Consider the following 16550-nt stretch of genomic DNA (forward strand, 5'->3'; position numbering starts at 1 on the left):
TATTGTTAATGATATTAGTTTGAATTTATATTGCTGTCTTATGAGCTTAGTTATAGTGTGGCAGTATATTATAAAATATTGCCAGATTGTCTTTACAATGTTAAGTATCTTTACAGTGGATTCAGCTTAATGCCAATGAATTTTTAATGAATAACCAATACCTATTTATAAATCTCAGTGCTCTGATTTTATTATACGTCTGAATGTAAAAGCTGCAAGTATATATTTATTGAACATTGTACTTATTCTGATCCATTTTGGCCCAATTAACATGAACTTCTGGCATTTTCTAACACCTACTTTGAACAAGATGAGAGTTTTTATGTTCTTATCATTGGCAATTAGTTTTCTAACTCCATAAAGAACATTCATGCAGTACCTTAATGTAGAAAAATCTCCCAAAATGTTTAATTAAAAAAAAACAGACAAAATAAGATGCTAAGCTGTAGAGAGATATGTTAGGAAGGATAAGTAACAGCTTGGCCAAAAAAAAGGCTTTAGCAGTTGTCTTTAAAGATCGGAGCGATCAAAAGGTTTTGAGAGAGAGAATTCCAAGCCTTAGACAGCTGAAAACATGGTTAGCAAAGGTGGGAGGAGGGAGTTGCAAAACAAACCAGAGTTTGGAGGACCACTGAGTTGTCTTAAGAGCTGAAAGCCAGAGAGTTTACAGAGATAAGAAGGGGAGACGCCATGAAAGGATTTGAACCTGAGAATTAGAGTTTTAAATCCAATCATTGCCCTGCAGCTCTTATCTGCCCAATCACTCCTTCACTTCCAACTTGGATGCAAAATAGAATCCATAGAATCCCTACAGTGCAGAAGGAGGCCATTCAGCCCATCGAGTCTGCACTGACAACAATTTATCCAGGCCCTATGGCTGTAACCTCACCCTGCTAATTTTCCTGACACTAAAAGTCAATTTAGCATGGCCAACCAACCTAACCTGCACATCTTTGGAATGTGAGAGGAAACCAGAACACGGAGGAAACCCATGCAATCATGGGGAGAACGTGCAGACTCTGCACAGTCACCCAAGGCCAGAATTGAACCCAGGTCCCTGGCACTGTGAGGCAGCAGAGCTAACAACTGTGCCACCATGCAGCCCTCAACTTTATTAATTCCAGTAGAACTTTTTTTTTCCATCCTGGTTGTTCCCATGGAAGAACCCCCATCTTAACTCCCTCTGAGAAGTCCAAACATGATACCAACTGGTGGACAACTACATTAGCTGTTCATTGCCAGATCTCTGTAGATCACATTGACCCTTGTCAGGTTCCAATCTGCTCACTTGATCATCACGGAAGCAACAATGATACTTGTGTTAGCCTCCAAGTTTGTTCCTTTCTACCGAGCCCTGCAAATAAAGCAGCCTTTCTCACTCAGTGGCACTTGCTTCTGAAGCAATTTGATGAGTGATCAATTTTATCATTACTATGACATAATTCTCAGCCTCAAAAATATTCTCAGGTCCTAGGGAGGAGTTTGAACCCATTATTTCTAAAACTGAGGCAAAGGTACAAGCAATTAAGTCAAACTGCATTGTGCTGTATACAAATAATAATATACTTCCCTATTGGTGGTTTTATGCTTTTTTTTCATTGTGTGGTGTTAGGCAATCATGGTCTGACACCGAATGTTCCAACTATTTTTGTTTCATATGCATTCAAATTCAGCAGCTGCAGAAGCAGTAAGCAGCAGCAATACTACATTGCATAATTAACAAACATTTCATTTATTTCCAAGTGGAATTATATACTGGTAATGCCCATCATAATCTTTTTATTGTTCCTATATTGAGAAGCCATTGCCTTCCTAGTTTCTGAACTTAACCATTCATAGAGCTTTCAGATGTGTTATTTATTTCACACAGGTTCACGGTGGTGAAAATTTGAACCAAGCATCTCCTCAGCTTCTTGAGCCTGTGGTAACTTGTGTGCCTCATCGCTACACACAGGAAATGACTCGGCTTTGCACTCTACCGACTGGGAATTATGAGGTCATTCCTTCTACATACCTGCCCAACAGTGAGGCACACTTTACAGTCACAGTAGAAATCAAAATTGACAGGTGGGAAACAAATTACTTATTGATTTTTATTGGATCCAAATTCTTTTCCTTGACTTGTGATACCAGTAACTTTTTTTCTGTCAAGCACTGAATTTTATATAATAGATATCATTGGTAACTTTTTATTTTATGCGAAATGACTTACAAGTTGTGGCCAAACTCCTTGCGCCAATATAAATTGTATGTTAAATTACAATACACATTTTAAAAAAAAAATTGTGATAACAAAAGTACCATTAAAATTTAGCAACACCAGATCTATTTCAGGTGGTGACAGTTGCATTTCTTTGGCCTTTTACATATTCAGCACTTAGGATTTGGGTGTATTCTACATTCTAGTGAATTGAGAGTAGATTAGGAAGATCCAAGCAATTTGTTTTGGGATCCTACTAGGCATCAGGAGCAATACTATCCTTGCCTATCTGAGCTAAAATTTGAAGAACATGTTCAAGGGTATTTGACATTTCAGAAGGATAGGAAGAAAAGAAGGTTGACTAACTTTGTGAATAAAGAGTGAGATCAGTACAGTAGTGTGAAATAGTCCTAGCTCACAAGATCAACATGTAGAGTAAGTTTGTGTGGGGATGAAAAGTAGCAAATAACAGAAGTTACAGGAGAGAGTAGTTTATCAACCCCCAAACAGTCGCTATGTTGTAGGACAAAGCATAAATCGAGAAATGACACGCTGAAAAGAAAGGTGCAGCAATAATAGTGGATGATTTTAATCTTTTTATAGCTTCAACAAATAAATTTGGCAAACGTAGCCTTGAGCATGAGTTTATATACAATACTTTGACAAGCTTTTGAGTAAGTTTGCAGATGACACAAAAGTTGGTGGATTTGCAGATAGTGATGAGGACAATCAGAGGATGTAGCATGATATAGATGAATTGGAGACTTGGGCGAAGAGATGGCAGATGGAGTTTAATCCAGACAAATGTGAGGTAATGCATTTGGGGAGATTTAATACAGATAGGAAATATACAGTAAATGGCAGAACTCTTAAGAGTATTGATAGACAGAGTGATATGGATGTACAGGTACACAGATCATTGAAAGTGGCGACGCAGGTGGAGAAGGTAGTCGAGAAGGCATACGGCATGCTTGCCTTCAGCAGCCAGGGCATTGAGTTTAAAATTGGCAAATCATGTAGCAGTTTTATAGAACCTTAGTTAGGCCACACTTGGAATATAGTGTTCAATTCTGGTCGCCACATTATCAGAAGAATGTGGAGGCTTTGGAGAGGGTGCAGAAAAGATTTACCAGGATTTGGCCTGGCATGGAGGGCATTAGCTACGAGGAGAGGTTGGAAAAACTTGGTTTGTTCTCACTGGAATGGCAGGGCAGGCTGGAAGGGCTAGATGGCCTACTCCTGCTCCTATTTCTTATGTTCTTATGGAGGTTGAGAGGCAACCTGATAGAAGTCTACAAGATTATGAGGGGCATGGACAGAGTGGAAAACTTTTTCCCAGGGTGGAAGAGTCAGTTACTAAGTTGTATAGGTTTAAAGTGCGAGGGGCAAGGTATAAAGGAGATGTATGAGGCAGATTTTTTACACAGAGTGGTGGGTGCCTGGAACATGTTGCTGGGTGAAATAGTGGAAGTGGATAGGGTAGTGACTTTTAAGGGGTGTCTCGACAAGTACATGAATATGATGGGAATAGAGGAATATGGTCCTGGGAAGGGTAGGGGGTTTTAGTTCAGTCAGGCAGCATGGTTGGTGCAGGCTTGGCGGGCCGAAGGGCCTGTTCCTATGCTGTAATTTTCTTTGTTCTTTGTTCTTATCACTAAAGGAACTGAAGGTTGAAATGCCTTCTGGACCTTATGGTCTGGATCTTAGGTGCTTAAAAAAAGTGGCTGCAGAGATGGTGCATAATTCTGGAAAGGTTCCTGCTGATTGGAAAACCACAATGTAACACCTCTTTTCGAGAAAGGAAGGAGATAGAAAGCAGAAAGCTATCGGCCAGTTAGCATAACGTCTATCGTTTGGGAAAACGTTGGCATTCCCTATTGTGAAAACAGTAGTGGAACATTCAGAAAATTGTAATACATGAGGCAGAACCAACGTAATTTCATGAAAGAAAAGTTATGTTTCATAAATTAATTTGAGCTCTTTTGAAGATGTGAGAAGCAGGTTAGGATTGGGGTAATTGCATGGATAGAAGGATGGATACCTATGAGTTGGGATAAATGGATCATTTAAAGTAAAGTTGATTTATTAATCATAAGTAAGGCTTACATTAACGTGCAATGAAGTTAACTCTGTGTGGCGACTAAGGGAATTTCATAGTCGCCACACTCCAGCACTTGTTGCGGTCAGTGCACCCGACCAGTATGTCTTTCTGATAATGGGAGGAAACCAGAGCATCTGGAGGAAATCCACACAGCCACAAGGAGAACTTGCAAACTCCACACAGACAGTGACACAAACTGGGAATTGAACCCAAATCCCTGGCTTTGTGAAGCAGCAGTGCTAACTACTGTGCCACCCATTTTCAGATAGGCAACCTGTATTTACAGGAATGCCACAGGAATCAGTGCTGGGGCCTCAACTATTTACATTCTACATTAATGACTTGGATGAAGGGACAGAGTGTATTGTAGTCAAATCTGCTGATGATACAAAGATAGGTGGGAAAGCTAATTGTGAGCAGGAGACAAAGAGTCAGCAAAGGGTTAAATATAATTGAAGTAAGAGGACAAAAGTTTGGCAGATGCAATTTTATGTGGGAAAATGTGAGCTTGTCCACTTAGATGGGAAGAAAAGAAAAACAATATTATTTAAATGGAGAGAGACTGAATAATGTTGCAATACAGAGGGATCAGATATCCTTGCACATGAATCAAAATGTTAGCATCCTGGTTAAGCAAGTGATGAAATGTTGACCTTTATTGCAAAGGGGTTGGAATATAAAAGTAGGGAAGTCTTGCTGCAACAGTACAGGATATTGATGAGTCCATGTCTAGACTACTGCTTATGATTTTGGTCTCCATATTTAAGGAGGGGTTTCCTTGCATTGGAAGTACTTCAAAGAATGTTCATTGGTTTGATTCCTGAGATGATGGGGTTGTGTTATGAGAAAATATGGAGCAAGCTGGGCCTGTACTCGTTGGAGTTTTGGAGAATGAAAGGTAGTCTTAGAATCTTACATATTTTAATGAGGGGGGATTGACAGGACAGATGCTGAGAGATATTTCCTCTTGAGGGAGGAATCTAGAAAGACTAGGCACAGTTTCAAAATAAAGGATCTCCCATTTAAGATGGCAATGAGGAGGAATTACTTCTCTTGGGGTCTTTGGAATTCTCTCTCCGAGAAAGAGCCTGGGTCATTGAATATAATCGAGGCTGAGTTAAATAGACTTTTGATCTACAGAAAACTCAAGCGTTTGAGTTTGGGGAGCAGGCAGCAAAGTGGAGTTAAGACCACAGTCCAATCAGCCTTGATCATATTGAAAGGTGGAGCAAACTCAAAGGTCCAAAAGCCTTCTGCTCTTGTCTTATTATGAAGAAGGCCCCAGAAGTGAAATGCCAGCTTTGCACCCAGGGGGGGAAAAGCATTTCAATCTAGTTCCTCAGTCATGGATTTCATCTTGTGCTTGAAAAGGTGAAAACACTTGAAAACATTTCAACATGTAATGCCTTTAATTGAGAAAAGGCATTCATCCAAATTGGGCCAGTTATAAAGAGATTCTGAAGAAAGGTCCTTGACCTGAAACGTTAACTCTGTTTTTCTCTCTGCAGATGCTGCCAGACCTGCTGAATATTTCCAGCATTTCCTGGTTTTATTTCAGATTTCTGGCAGCCACAGTGTTTTGCTTTTGTAGACAACAAAATGGACTCATAGAGGAAAAAGGAGCAACAATCCACTAAGTCAGTTTCTTCTTATTGATGATTGTTATTTTCGTAACATTATTTACAATATTATGAACAAGTTTCAAAGTACCAAGCCTGTTTTACACATAACCCATGGAGAGTTAAAGTGGGCAAAGTGTTTAATCCCAAAATACTCTGTACATGGGTTATTTTAAAATCAGTACTGATGTTATTGATATATATCGGTATGATATATTAAAGAACAGATTCCATGCTAAATAATGTTTATTGTTCTATTTAGGAAGCCATTCCAGTGTCGGGAGAACTTAGGACAAACAATCAATGAGGTAATGATTTTTTTAATCTGTCTGAAATAGACAGATATTTAGGGTAATAGTTCTAAATTAATTTATAGAAAACTGTATCCTATAAACCATTAGGTACAAGTGGATATTGGATAATTTCTACTGTCTCCAGTAGATTTGATTGAGTAGTATTAAACTGTTTTAGGGTCAACATTTCTCAGACCTGTCCTTTGCCACCAACCTTTGCACGTAACCCTGCCAGAGTATTTGGGGTCAACGTGGAACGATTTGTTTCAGATGTTTTTGGCCGGCACTAACTAGGCACAACTTGTGTACCTATACCAGAGGAAGTGGAAAGAAGATGTGGCGCTTTACAGCTTGTCAGGACTGAGCTGCTCGTAACTAACCCCATTCTGGCAGTTTTCCTGTGTGCCCAGATCAATGCACAGGCTTGGCCATCCAGGTGGGAAATGAGTTGCTGGTTCTTTCCAGCATCCCGATTGTTGAATATCCTGCAGAAATAAAGCTACAGGATTTCCAGTGGGAGATGCCTAAACGTTGGTCCCACGTCCTTTTTGGCCGCCTTTGAAATGAAGAGAAATTCTGTCTGCCTTGGACACTAGTGGTGAATTGGCATTGGAGCTTTCTGGGATGAAGACCTTGTATTTCTGAGTGTTCCCCAGTTTTCCAGCTCCTTTAAAATTGCCTCCATTTCCTTTCTTCCCAGATTATGTACTAGACTCCATGGAACCCATGGTCCTTATTTCTATTTTTTTAAATTCATTTATGGGACATGGGCGTTACTGGCTGGCCAGCATTTATTGCCCATCCCTGGTTGCGTGAGGGCAGTTGAGAGTCAGCGACATTGGCTCTGAAGTCACATGTAGGCTGGGCCAGGTAAGGATGGCAGATTTCCTTCCCTAAAGGACAGTAGTGAACCAGGTGGGTTTTTCCGACAATCAACAATAGTCGTCAGTAGATTCTTAATTCCAGATATTTTTTATTGAATTCAAATTCCACCACCTGCTGTGGTGGGATTCGAACCCAGATCCCCAGAACATTAGCTGAGTTTCTGGATTAATAGTCTTGCAATATTACCCTGCCAGCTTTCCTTTTTCTTTTGCATTCTACTTTATTCTAAATCTCCTTCTAGGTTTCTATTATAATTTAACTCTTTTAACCTAATCTACCTATTGCATACTTACATTTTAAACAAAAAAATCTTTCTTACTCAGTCCAATATTACTTTTGGAACTGGAACAAAAATCAATTCCTGAAGTAATGTTTCGAAGGGAAGAGTAAAGGTTGCCCCGCTCACATTATGGATGTTAGCAGGCTAATCTTTGGCCTGATTTTCTTCCAACAGTCTTCCTCTGGTTGGTGCATTTCCTCACTGGCAATCCTGGCAGTAAAATTGTGGTCGCACAAGATAGATCATCAGTGGCTCAGCAATGGTTAAGGAAATGTCTGGAATGTAGATCTGCGGTTATTTACTTATGCCCACTAACAGAAAACATGTACTTCGGAATGTGTTGGTCCCACACAAGCAGTCTGACCCAGTGCAGTGAAGCCAAGTGATAAATCAAAACTTTCAATAGCATGAACTCCTGTTATCCTTCAATACTCCAGAGAAACAATATCAGACAGACTCCACAGCAATTGCAAGTAATGCAGATCACTTATTAAAGGCTTCATTTTCAGTTCCAGTTACTTTAATAAACTGTTGATCAAGTTATTAGCCTTTGATGCTTCTTCCCTCCACAATGTGGTTTAGTTCAGAGTAAGAAGTCTCACAACACCAGGTTAAAGTCCAATAGGTTTATTTGGAATCATGAGCTTTCAGCATGCTGCCCCTTCATCAGGTGAGTGGTACTCATTTATCTGATGAAATACCACTCAGCTGATGAAGGAGCAGTGCTCTGAAAGCTCATGATTCCAAATAAACCTGTTGGACTTGAACCTGGTGTTGTGAGACTTCTTATTGTGCCCACCCCAATCCAACACTAGCATCTCCACAACATAGTTCAAAGTAAACACAGAAATATTGTTCAATATTTCTTTTCTGTACCAAGTAATGAAGCTAGATTTCAATTTCATTATGTAAAATTGAAGAATGATAGTTATAAAATGAAAATCTCCACACCTATGATTTGAACTGGGTGATTGGTTTGACAACTGAAATCTAACAAAGATTTTGGTGCCACTTTACACAAGTCTGTGTGTTTGCCTTTGCTGGTAGTAATCAGCTTCCACCAGAAGGGCTCAGTGTAGTTCAAGATTTGGAGCATCACTAAGCTTTGAATTTTGTCAAAAAACAGCAAAGAACTGTTTCCATTTTGTTCATAGGGAATATGTTGCTCTTGCAATCTGTAATTGGGGCATGTGTTTTACTTGCAATATTCTCTTCAGATTGTGTCTGAGGTTCTATCCCAGTTGCATTTTCGCTGAAGCTCCAGCACTGGTGTGAGCCAATTTCTATTTCACAACCAGCAACAACAATTTGCACTTATCCTGCTTCACAGGAGCGAACATCAAACAAATCTGAACACCAAGCTATGTAAGGAGATAGTAGCACAGCTGACCAAAGGTTTGTCCAAAGGCAGAGATTATGAGGAACACCATAAAGGGGGACGGAGAGGCAGACAGGTTTGGTCAGGGAATTCTAGAGCTTAGGGCCTAGGCAGCCTAAAAGATTGTCAGAGGTGGATCAAAAAAAGAATTGGATGGGCAAGAGGCCAAAAACGGAGGAACAGAGAGATCCCCGGGGCTGGTAGGTCTGAAGGTGCTACAGAGATAGACCCAGGTGAAGCCATGGAGAGTTTGAAATTAGTTGCATTAGCTAGATTGTCATAAGACTCCATCCATTTGTGTGCACTTCACTATCACAAGTGCATGTCTCCTGAAAGTTTATGAAGTTTGGACATTTGGGCAACTCATCACAACCAGCTAAAATGATCACTGCAATTAGCATTTCTGTTGTCTTCATTTCAGATCTCCCTATCTTAATAACATTGATTTCTTGTTCCTAATACTTCCCTACACCACTCTGACTTTGAGCTGCTTTGCATTTCTTCCTTTCTCCATTCCATTTTGAACTGCAGAGCAGTTTTCCATTTTGACGTCACAGTCTAGGATATCTTTCCTGAACTGTTTTGCCTTATTTACCTCCCTTTGCTCCTTAAATTACCAACTGGATATTGCTTTCCGACACCACTTCAGTCCTCGGATTGCCACTCTGTACCCACTTACCTGCACTAAAATTCTTCCTCACTCAGGCTGGGTGAGAGTCAGGCACCACAACCCTGGGTCCAGCGTCAAAGAATACAAAAGAAGCAAAGGAGGACATGCCCCCTTTTTTCTAAAGCACAAAGTGCCATAATTCAGGTCGAACTTCAAGGTCCCATTGAAAATGTTCCAGCCAGGTAAAGTGGGGTTTGGGTTAGGTTGTTGGTAGGGGAATCATGTGCGGATCAGGGGTGGGGAATACTATGGGGAGGGCGGTGATCAGTGGGGCAGGCTTGGATGGGGGCTGGGGGGGTGTGGATGCAGATGCGGGGACCGGTCTGGGTCTTTAAGATAGTTACACCAAAGTGAGAAGTGGTTTCTTTCAACTCTTTCAGAATAGCTGTTAATGCAAGACTGAATAAAACTCTTACCTCGGAACATCTGAGAGAGATTCCCCAGCACGTCTTTGGGAGGAGTAAGGAAAGTACGGGCAGAGTTACCTATAAAATTCTAACTTTGACTAACACCACTGTTGTGGAGCTTCACCTGTTCTCATTCAAACTTCTGCCTTGCTTTAAAAGATCTTTTTAACATTGAATACCGTTCCGGAGCGGGGCTTGTTAACAACTAGTCCCAACGTAGACAAAGTTGATTGATTGATACTTCACTTGCTTTTGTTGTGTTAAAACTATAGCCAAAGCATAACATAAGCCCTGGTTAAAATAATCTAATTATGAAAGAAACAAACATGAACTTGCAATGTACAACTCACTTGTTACAATTCTGTACAAAAGCTGTCCTATTAGTTAAGTTTTGACCAAAATTCTGTTTACAATCTGCTTTTATCTACAAGACAAATTGGCCCTGATCTTCTGTTCTGCGACAGAGTGGGTGCACCCACCACGGATTACGATTTAAACTGAATTCTTGGCACCTTTCTAGTCTTGGCTCCAGCAATGAGCAGAGTTGGGAGGCTGAATGGCCAGTGTCATGCCCCCTTTTTAGTTGTGAGCTGAAGGGGTCTGTCTTCAGTGCGTTGACTGATACTATTTTAAAATTGAGTTGTCACCCTCAATACCGCACATCTCCCCCCAGTAACAATGTTCAACCGCCTGACAGTGTTCACCCCCGACAATGCTCATCCTCTATCCTCACACACTCATCCCCAAAGATGCTCACTCCACCCCCCTCACTATCCAGCTTACCTTCACTCCAAACAAGGCTTCTTCTCCTTCCCTGCACACACTCCCTGACAACGCTGACTTTCCCAATATTGACTCGACAGGAACCAGGAATTCCAGAAGGCGAGATGAGCAAAGGGCTGAACGTTGCTGGGAGTGTTGAACATTACCTGGCGGGCATTGCCCTGATGGGCTGGTGTGCTTTGACACTCCAGCTGATTTACTTCGAGTTTTAAACTTACTAGGCTGTAAATAAATCTGTGTAAAAATCTGGGTAAGCATGAATAGCATAAGTCTCTACGGATGAGGCCTAGTCCCACTGTGAGAGTGAATTGTGCAGCAATCCAAGTTGGGTAAAACCAGCAATTGGAGGTTTAAATTTCCCTCATAAATAGCACGTCCTTGGAATCCCAAGGTGCATCAGTGAATTAGGTTGTCATTCACAGCTCTCCATCTCGGGAGTTTCAGGTCAAAATCTTTTTTTTAAATTTTTTCTGATCTATCACTTGGGCATTTGGATTGAATGCAGTGAAGCAGAAATACTGATAAACATTACAGTATGTTTATAGTAGCCCTAATGTCAGTCAAATTAACACTGCTAAATTAAGTCATATTGTGCAAAACAGCCTGGGGTTGTCAAGAAATTCGTTACCAGCTAAAAATATCTCCTGTAGCTCGGTAAAATGTTGACGAACAAGTTTGCAAAGTGAATAACAGCAGGCTTGCAGTTAACCAATTGTGGCTATAACTGAGGAGCTCATTTGTATACTGTGGAATCACTGTCAATTAAATTGTTTGAATGATTGAGGAACCCTTAATAATTTGTACTGAATAGTACAAAACAGCACCATGAACAATGAATAAAAACTTTGCCTTTATTATTTTCAGTTTTCAGAACCCTGTATAAAATTGAGATTTGCAGATGGCTACCCACTGTGAATCAGCTACATGTCCAACTGATGCAGGTTGATGGAATTAAAAATTGCAATGGTTTTAGAAGCAAGGAAAGTATTTTCCATTTTAATTTTAGTTGTGTTTAGCAATTCTTTGGAAAGATTAAGTGAAGTGGGTCATGAGATCAGTCAATATCGCAACCAGGCAGGCAATAAAATGGCAAAAAACCTTGTTCAGGATTTTGCAGCTGGGCGTGAAGAGGTGTTGCTCGCTACTGTCCTTGAAGAAAGCTGCCCACAATTCTGTCGCATTGATTTGCTGTTATGATGCCACTTTCATTCTGATGCCATCTACTGGGGATTCTGTTGTCCAGGAACAGTAACTGCACAGAGTCCTTAATGACTTCAGTTAGAAGAATTCTCAAAGATAGTAAACCAGGAAGTTAAGAGCACTATTTTGTTCTATTATTTTATTCCTTCGCAGAGTAGAATAAGATCCCTACAATGCAAAAGGAGGCCATTTGACCCATCAAGTCTGCACTGACAACAATCTGCCCAGCCCTCATCCCCGTAACCCCATGTATTTACACTGCTAATCCCCCTGACGCTAAGGGCCAATTTAGCATGGCCAATCCACTTAATTTGCACATCTTTGGAGTGTCGGAGGAAAACCAGAGCACCCGGAGGAAACCCATGCAGGCACGGGGAGAATATGCAGACTCCACAAAGACAGTTACCTGAGGCTGAAATTGAACCTGGGTCCCTGGCACTGTGAGGCAGCAGTGCTAACCACTGTGCCATCGTGCTGCCAAAGATCCAATGCTGACATCACTGGCTAGGCCAGTATTTATTGTCCATCTCTTCACTTTTTGATTATTTCACGGCTGAAATAAAGATTGAGGAATATAGATCCAATTGAGACTGAAATTGAAATATCATAAGAAATCTTAAAATTAAAAATCTGTGGAATTTTGTTATCATGGAATGGAGGGAATGACACTCCAGATTGTGATCATGAGTTTTCCAGGGCAAGAGTAATTGTGATTTGGCATAAGTTACATCTTTCAGCAAGGCATCACTTTTTCAGTGGTCTTAACTGAGAATAGTGCATAAAAAGTTGAAGTTCACATCAAATCATTGACTTAGTGCTGAAATGCACCTGCAAAGATTGCATTAGCAAGTCCTGTCGAGATGCGGAGTACCACTGACTGCAACTGCTGAATTTATGTATTTAACTGTGCATGTGCAAATATCAGGAGCTGCTGTCAGTTTTGCGCAGTTATAATGGTAAATGCTGATATTTTAGCTGTTATTACAACCACAAATTCCAGGCTCTTGTTATTTCACTTTTACCTCTGTTGGTTCTTGCAGCCGTCTACTTTCTGCCTTTCTGGTCTACGTGTACAAAGCTTCAACCAATACCTATTCACTTCTTGTTGAAAATCCATTCCATCTCCTTCCAACGGTTCAAAATTTGATACAAAACTGATGAGCGAAAGAGACGTGTTGTTCAAAGTAAAACTGTTAATCTCTCAAACCGGGAATGAAAATTGCATGTGAGGGTGGCAGAGGTGCGGGCAGTGCAAAAATGCATTGTACTGATAGAGTGACTTTGACAGGAACATTTCTTTCCCTGGGAAAACCTATTGTTTATATTGTTAGGGGAAGGAGTTGTGCCTGTGTTAAAATACTTTTCATAATGCTTTTGTTTTTGTTAGCAGTATTAATATGGATTCTGTAATGATGTGATGCATTTTTGCACATTTCCTTTCAATTATTTGCACTTTCAGGGGGTGAAATGAAATGGCGCTGTAATAGAAGGTTGGATTAGTTTCAGTTTTTCAGGAGATAAAGATGAGAATTTATGTTCTCCATGTGAATTACTGCTCCCATACCTGTTTAGTGTCTCTGAAGGAAATATTTTCTGAACCCATAGCAACCAGTAATATTACTGATGATTACAAATTGCACACAGACAATACCTTTTAAGTTTATAAGTAACAATAATTTTCTGTCTCGTTTCTCTTCAGGTTTCCTACACCTCGGTGATGCAAAGGTAGAAACATCGAGATAAAACCCTTCAAACGCCACCCTGGAAACAATAAGAAAATGTAATCAGAAGAGAGTCAAAATCTGGAGGCCTTCGCTGTGTACAATTTGCACTTCACAAAGCCCGACCCTCTTGGCACTAATAAAATGTGACAGGGCTCGTCATTGTAAATAAGCAACTCTGCTTTAAGCAGACTGGCGATGTGCTTGATGCTCCGCAGCAAGAACAAAAGCTGCCTCAGAACTGGACGCTACTTCAAAGAGTCAGCAGCTCTGCACACAGTAACGGACAAAGAGCCGATCAGTCTCCTGCTGCTTTGATGTTATTGAAGGCAAATGAGAATGACATTTAAATTCAGTTTGTACTTTCAGCACACACCGTATTAGACAGTTCACTGAATTTTAAAGGTCTGATTCTGTTCTGCTTATGTTGTGACCTCCTATGGGCTGGATTTTTCCATCATTTTAAAAACAAAACTGGAACTTAGGCTGCTGTTCACTGATGTCATTGTTTTCTTCTAATTTGTTTGACGTCGCACTGCAATAAGGTGGAATATTAACCAAAAGAGTACAGTCCCTTTCAGTGTATGAGCAGCTTTGGGTTTTTTTCTCAGTGACTAAATCCTGCCTTGCAGTTAGACACAAATCAACAACAGAATATTCAGTGTGATGTTTTTAATTCGGGACTGAACATACAGTGAGAATATTTGGGCTTGTTCTTTGTACTATTGTGCAGGAGGCCCAATATTCTATATCTGAATAATATGTCAGCTGTACTGGTGCAGACACAATACTTGCAAATACAACCTAATCTAGTATAAATCTAATTAAAAAATGGTTTGCATTAGTACAGGTTTGATGTGGATATTTGCATTACCTACAGTGGTATTGCTTCAAAGTTCCAACTTTGATACAGTGTTGCTGCTTTTATGAGCTAATCTTTGAGCTAGATTTATCGTGTACTTTAAATTATTGTGAAGTAAGATAGTACACTAGAATAATAACCATGTCAGAACAAGGGGTGGCATGGTGGCACAGTGGTTAGCACTGCTGCTTCACAGCATGAGGGATCCGGGTTTGATTCCAGACTTGGGTCACTGTCTGCGCATTCTCCCAGTGTCTGCATGGATTTCCTCAGGGTGGTCTGGTTTCTTCCCACAGTCTGAAAGACATACTGGTTGGGTGCATTGGTCATACTAAATTTTCCTTCAGTGTACCGGAACAGGTGCTGGAGTATGGCTACTCGGAGGTTTTCACAGTAACTTCATTGCAGTGTTAATGTAAGCCTACTTGTGACACTAACAAATGAACTTAAGCACTGGAAACTTGGAAATTTCAATTAAAAATTGCCTATTAATAACCAGTGTATGCTTCAAAATGCTGGCCAGAATACTCTTACAATAACTAACTGTTGGCTTAAGTTTAACCTTTGTGCACTTGTCAAGCCAAAACAATTGATTTATTAAAGTGAACAGGAAGGAAATTGTTGGCCAGAGAGCACAGAAGCCCTGGAATCATCATAAAATTACTTAAAATTTTGTAGAAATGACGTCGCAAAAAATATTGTCTCCTTGTAATAAAAGGTACAAATTTGTACACGTTAGAACTTTCAAATGGAACAATTTTATCTGGTCATCCTAATTAATGATAAACACACTGATAGAGGCATAGTCCAGCACATTTCTATAATTAATAATATTTTTCCTTATTCTTAATTCAGGGTTTCCCCTTAGAGGATGTTATGAATGGATACATATTACACACACAAAACATAACACATTTCAGTGAATTTTTATTGGAGAAAGTTGTATTAATTCTTATGCACAAATTTGAATGTCTTTCTTTATTCAGCAAGAAACCTTAAGTTATTGTAATGCATTGGTCTAGATTTCTTGTGTAATTGTCATTTTATATTAGATCATATTTATTAAACAACCTTCTAGACCACATTTCTTTCTCTTGTGAATACTACATCTACTCAACTAATTTACAAATCCATTCACATCAGAACCTGAGCAAATGAGAGAATATTATGACCAAAATCCATTCTGTATTGCGTACTTGTACTTTCAATGTTTGCACTTACCATGTTGAAATTTGCAAAATGACTGCATTTCTCTCATTCCATCAACAAAACATATTGCCGTTAACTTACAAGTAGTGGAGACTAGAGATTTTAAACTTAGAAGTGACTGAATATTTGATTCCTTTTTACTTCATACATTTTTTTTAAACTACTTTCTTGCAGGGGAATAATGTCTGTATCCCAGACAGTTTTTCATGGCCTCATATTTTGGTTGTACCTTCTGACTTTAAATGAATAATAATGTGTATTTTCAATAGAAAAAGTAGTTTTAACTATGCCAAATTGTTTTAGTTTTTTTTCCACAGTGATTCTTTTCTTTGTCAACTATTGCAGTATTTGCACTCACTAATTTATTTGAATTCTCTAGAATCCTGATTAAACAAAAAAAACATAGAATCCCTACAAGGAGGCCGTTCAGCCTGCACTGACAACAAACCCACCCAGGTCCTGTCCCCATAACACCACATATTTACTGTGCTAATCCCCTGATACTGGCCATGATAAATTGCCCCTTAATCAACCTAAACCTGCACACAACTTTGGAGCGTGGGAGGAAACCAGAGGAAACTCACGCAGACACGGGGAGAATGCACAAACTCCACACAGTTACCCAAGCTGGGAATTGAACCCAGGTCTCTGGTGCAGTGAGGCAGCAGTGCTAACCACCGTGCCACTCAGTCTTGCATAGCTTTCCAAATTGCAGCACAGGCCAACACATTGGCCTTCTGTTACTTGTCGTTCAAAGAAAAAACCTATGCAAAGCCACTGGGAGAGAACTGGAACAAACTGTGGTAATGATACCACTCTGCTGTTTCCCCATACAGCAAGCTTATCACCCTCATTGAAACTGGTTTTGAAATTAACTTCAAAAAGGGCGCCTTTCTCAATCTCTCTGTAACATATGATGAGACCTGGCACACTGATCTTTTT

General features: G+C 39.9%; 1 protein-coding gene across 2 annotated transcripts in view; it reads left to right on the forward strand.

Annotated features, from left to right (window-relative positions):
- The window catches only part of capn10 (calpain 10), a 35361-nt gene extending 20726 nt beyond the window's left edge, over positions 1 to 14635 (forward strand). For both annotated transcript variants that reach the window (XM_080185759.1, XM_080185760.1), the window contains 3 exons: positions 1871 to 2067; positions 6183 to 6228; positions 13516 to 14635. In XM_080185759.1, coding sequence (XP_080041885.1) covers positions 1871 to 2067; positions 6183 to 6228; positions 13516 to 13545 — 273 coding nt within the window. In that variant the 3' untranslated portion in view covers positions 13546 to 14635. The remainder of the gene's footprint in view (positions 1 to 1870; positions 2068 to 6182; positions 6229 to 13515) is intronic.
- Positions 14636 to 16550: the final 1915 nt, after the last annotated feature.

This window comes from Carcharhinus amblyrhynchos, chromosome 3 (assembly GCF_965287045.1).
Source record: "Carcharhinus amblyrhynchos chromosome 3, sCarAmb.v2.hapA, whole genome shotgun sequence".
Lineage (NCBI taxonomy): Eukaryota > Metazoa > Chordata > Chondrichthyes > Carcharhiniformes > Carcharhinidae > Carcharhinus > Carcharhinus amblyrhynchos.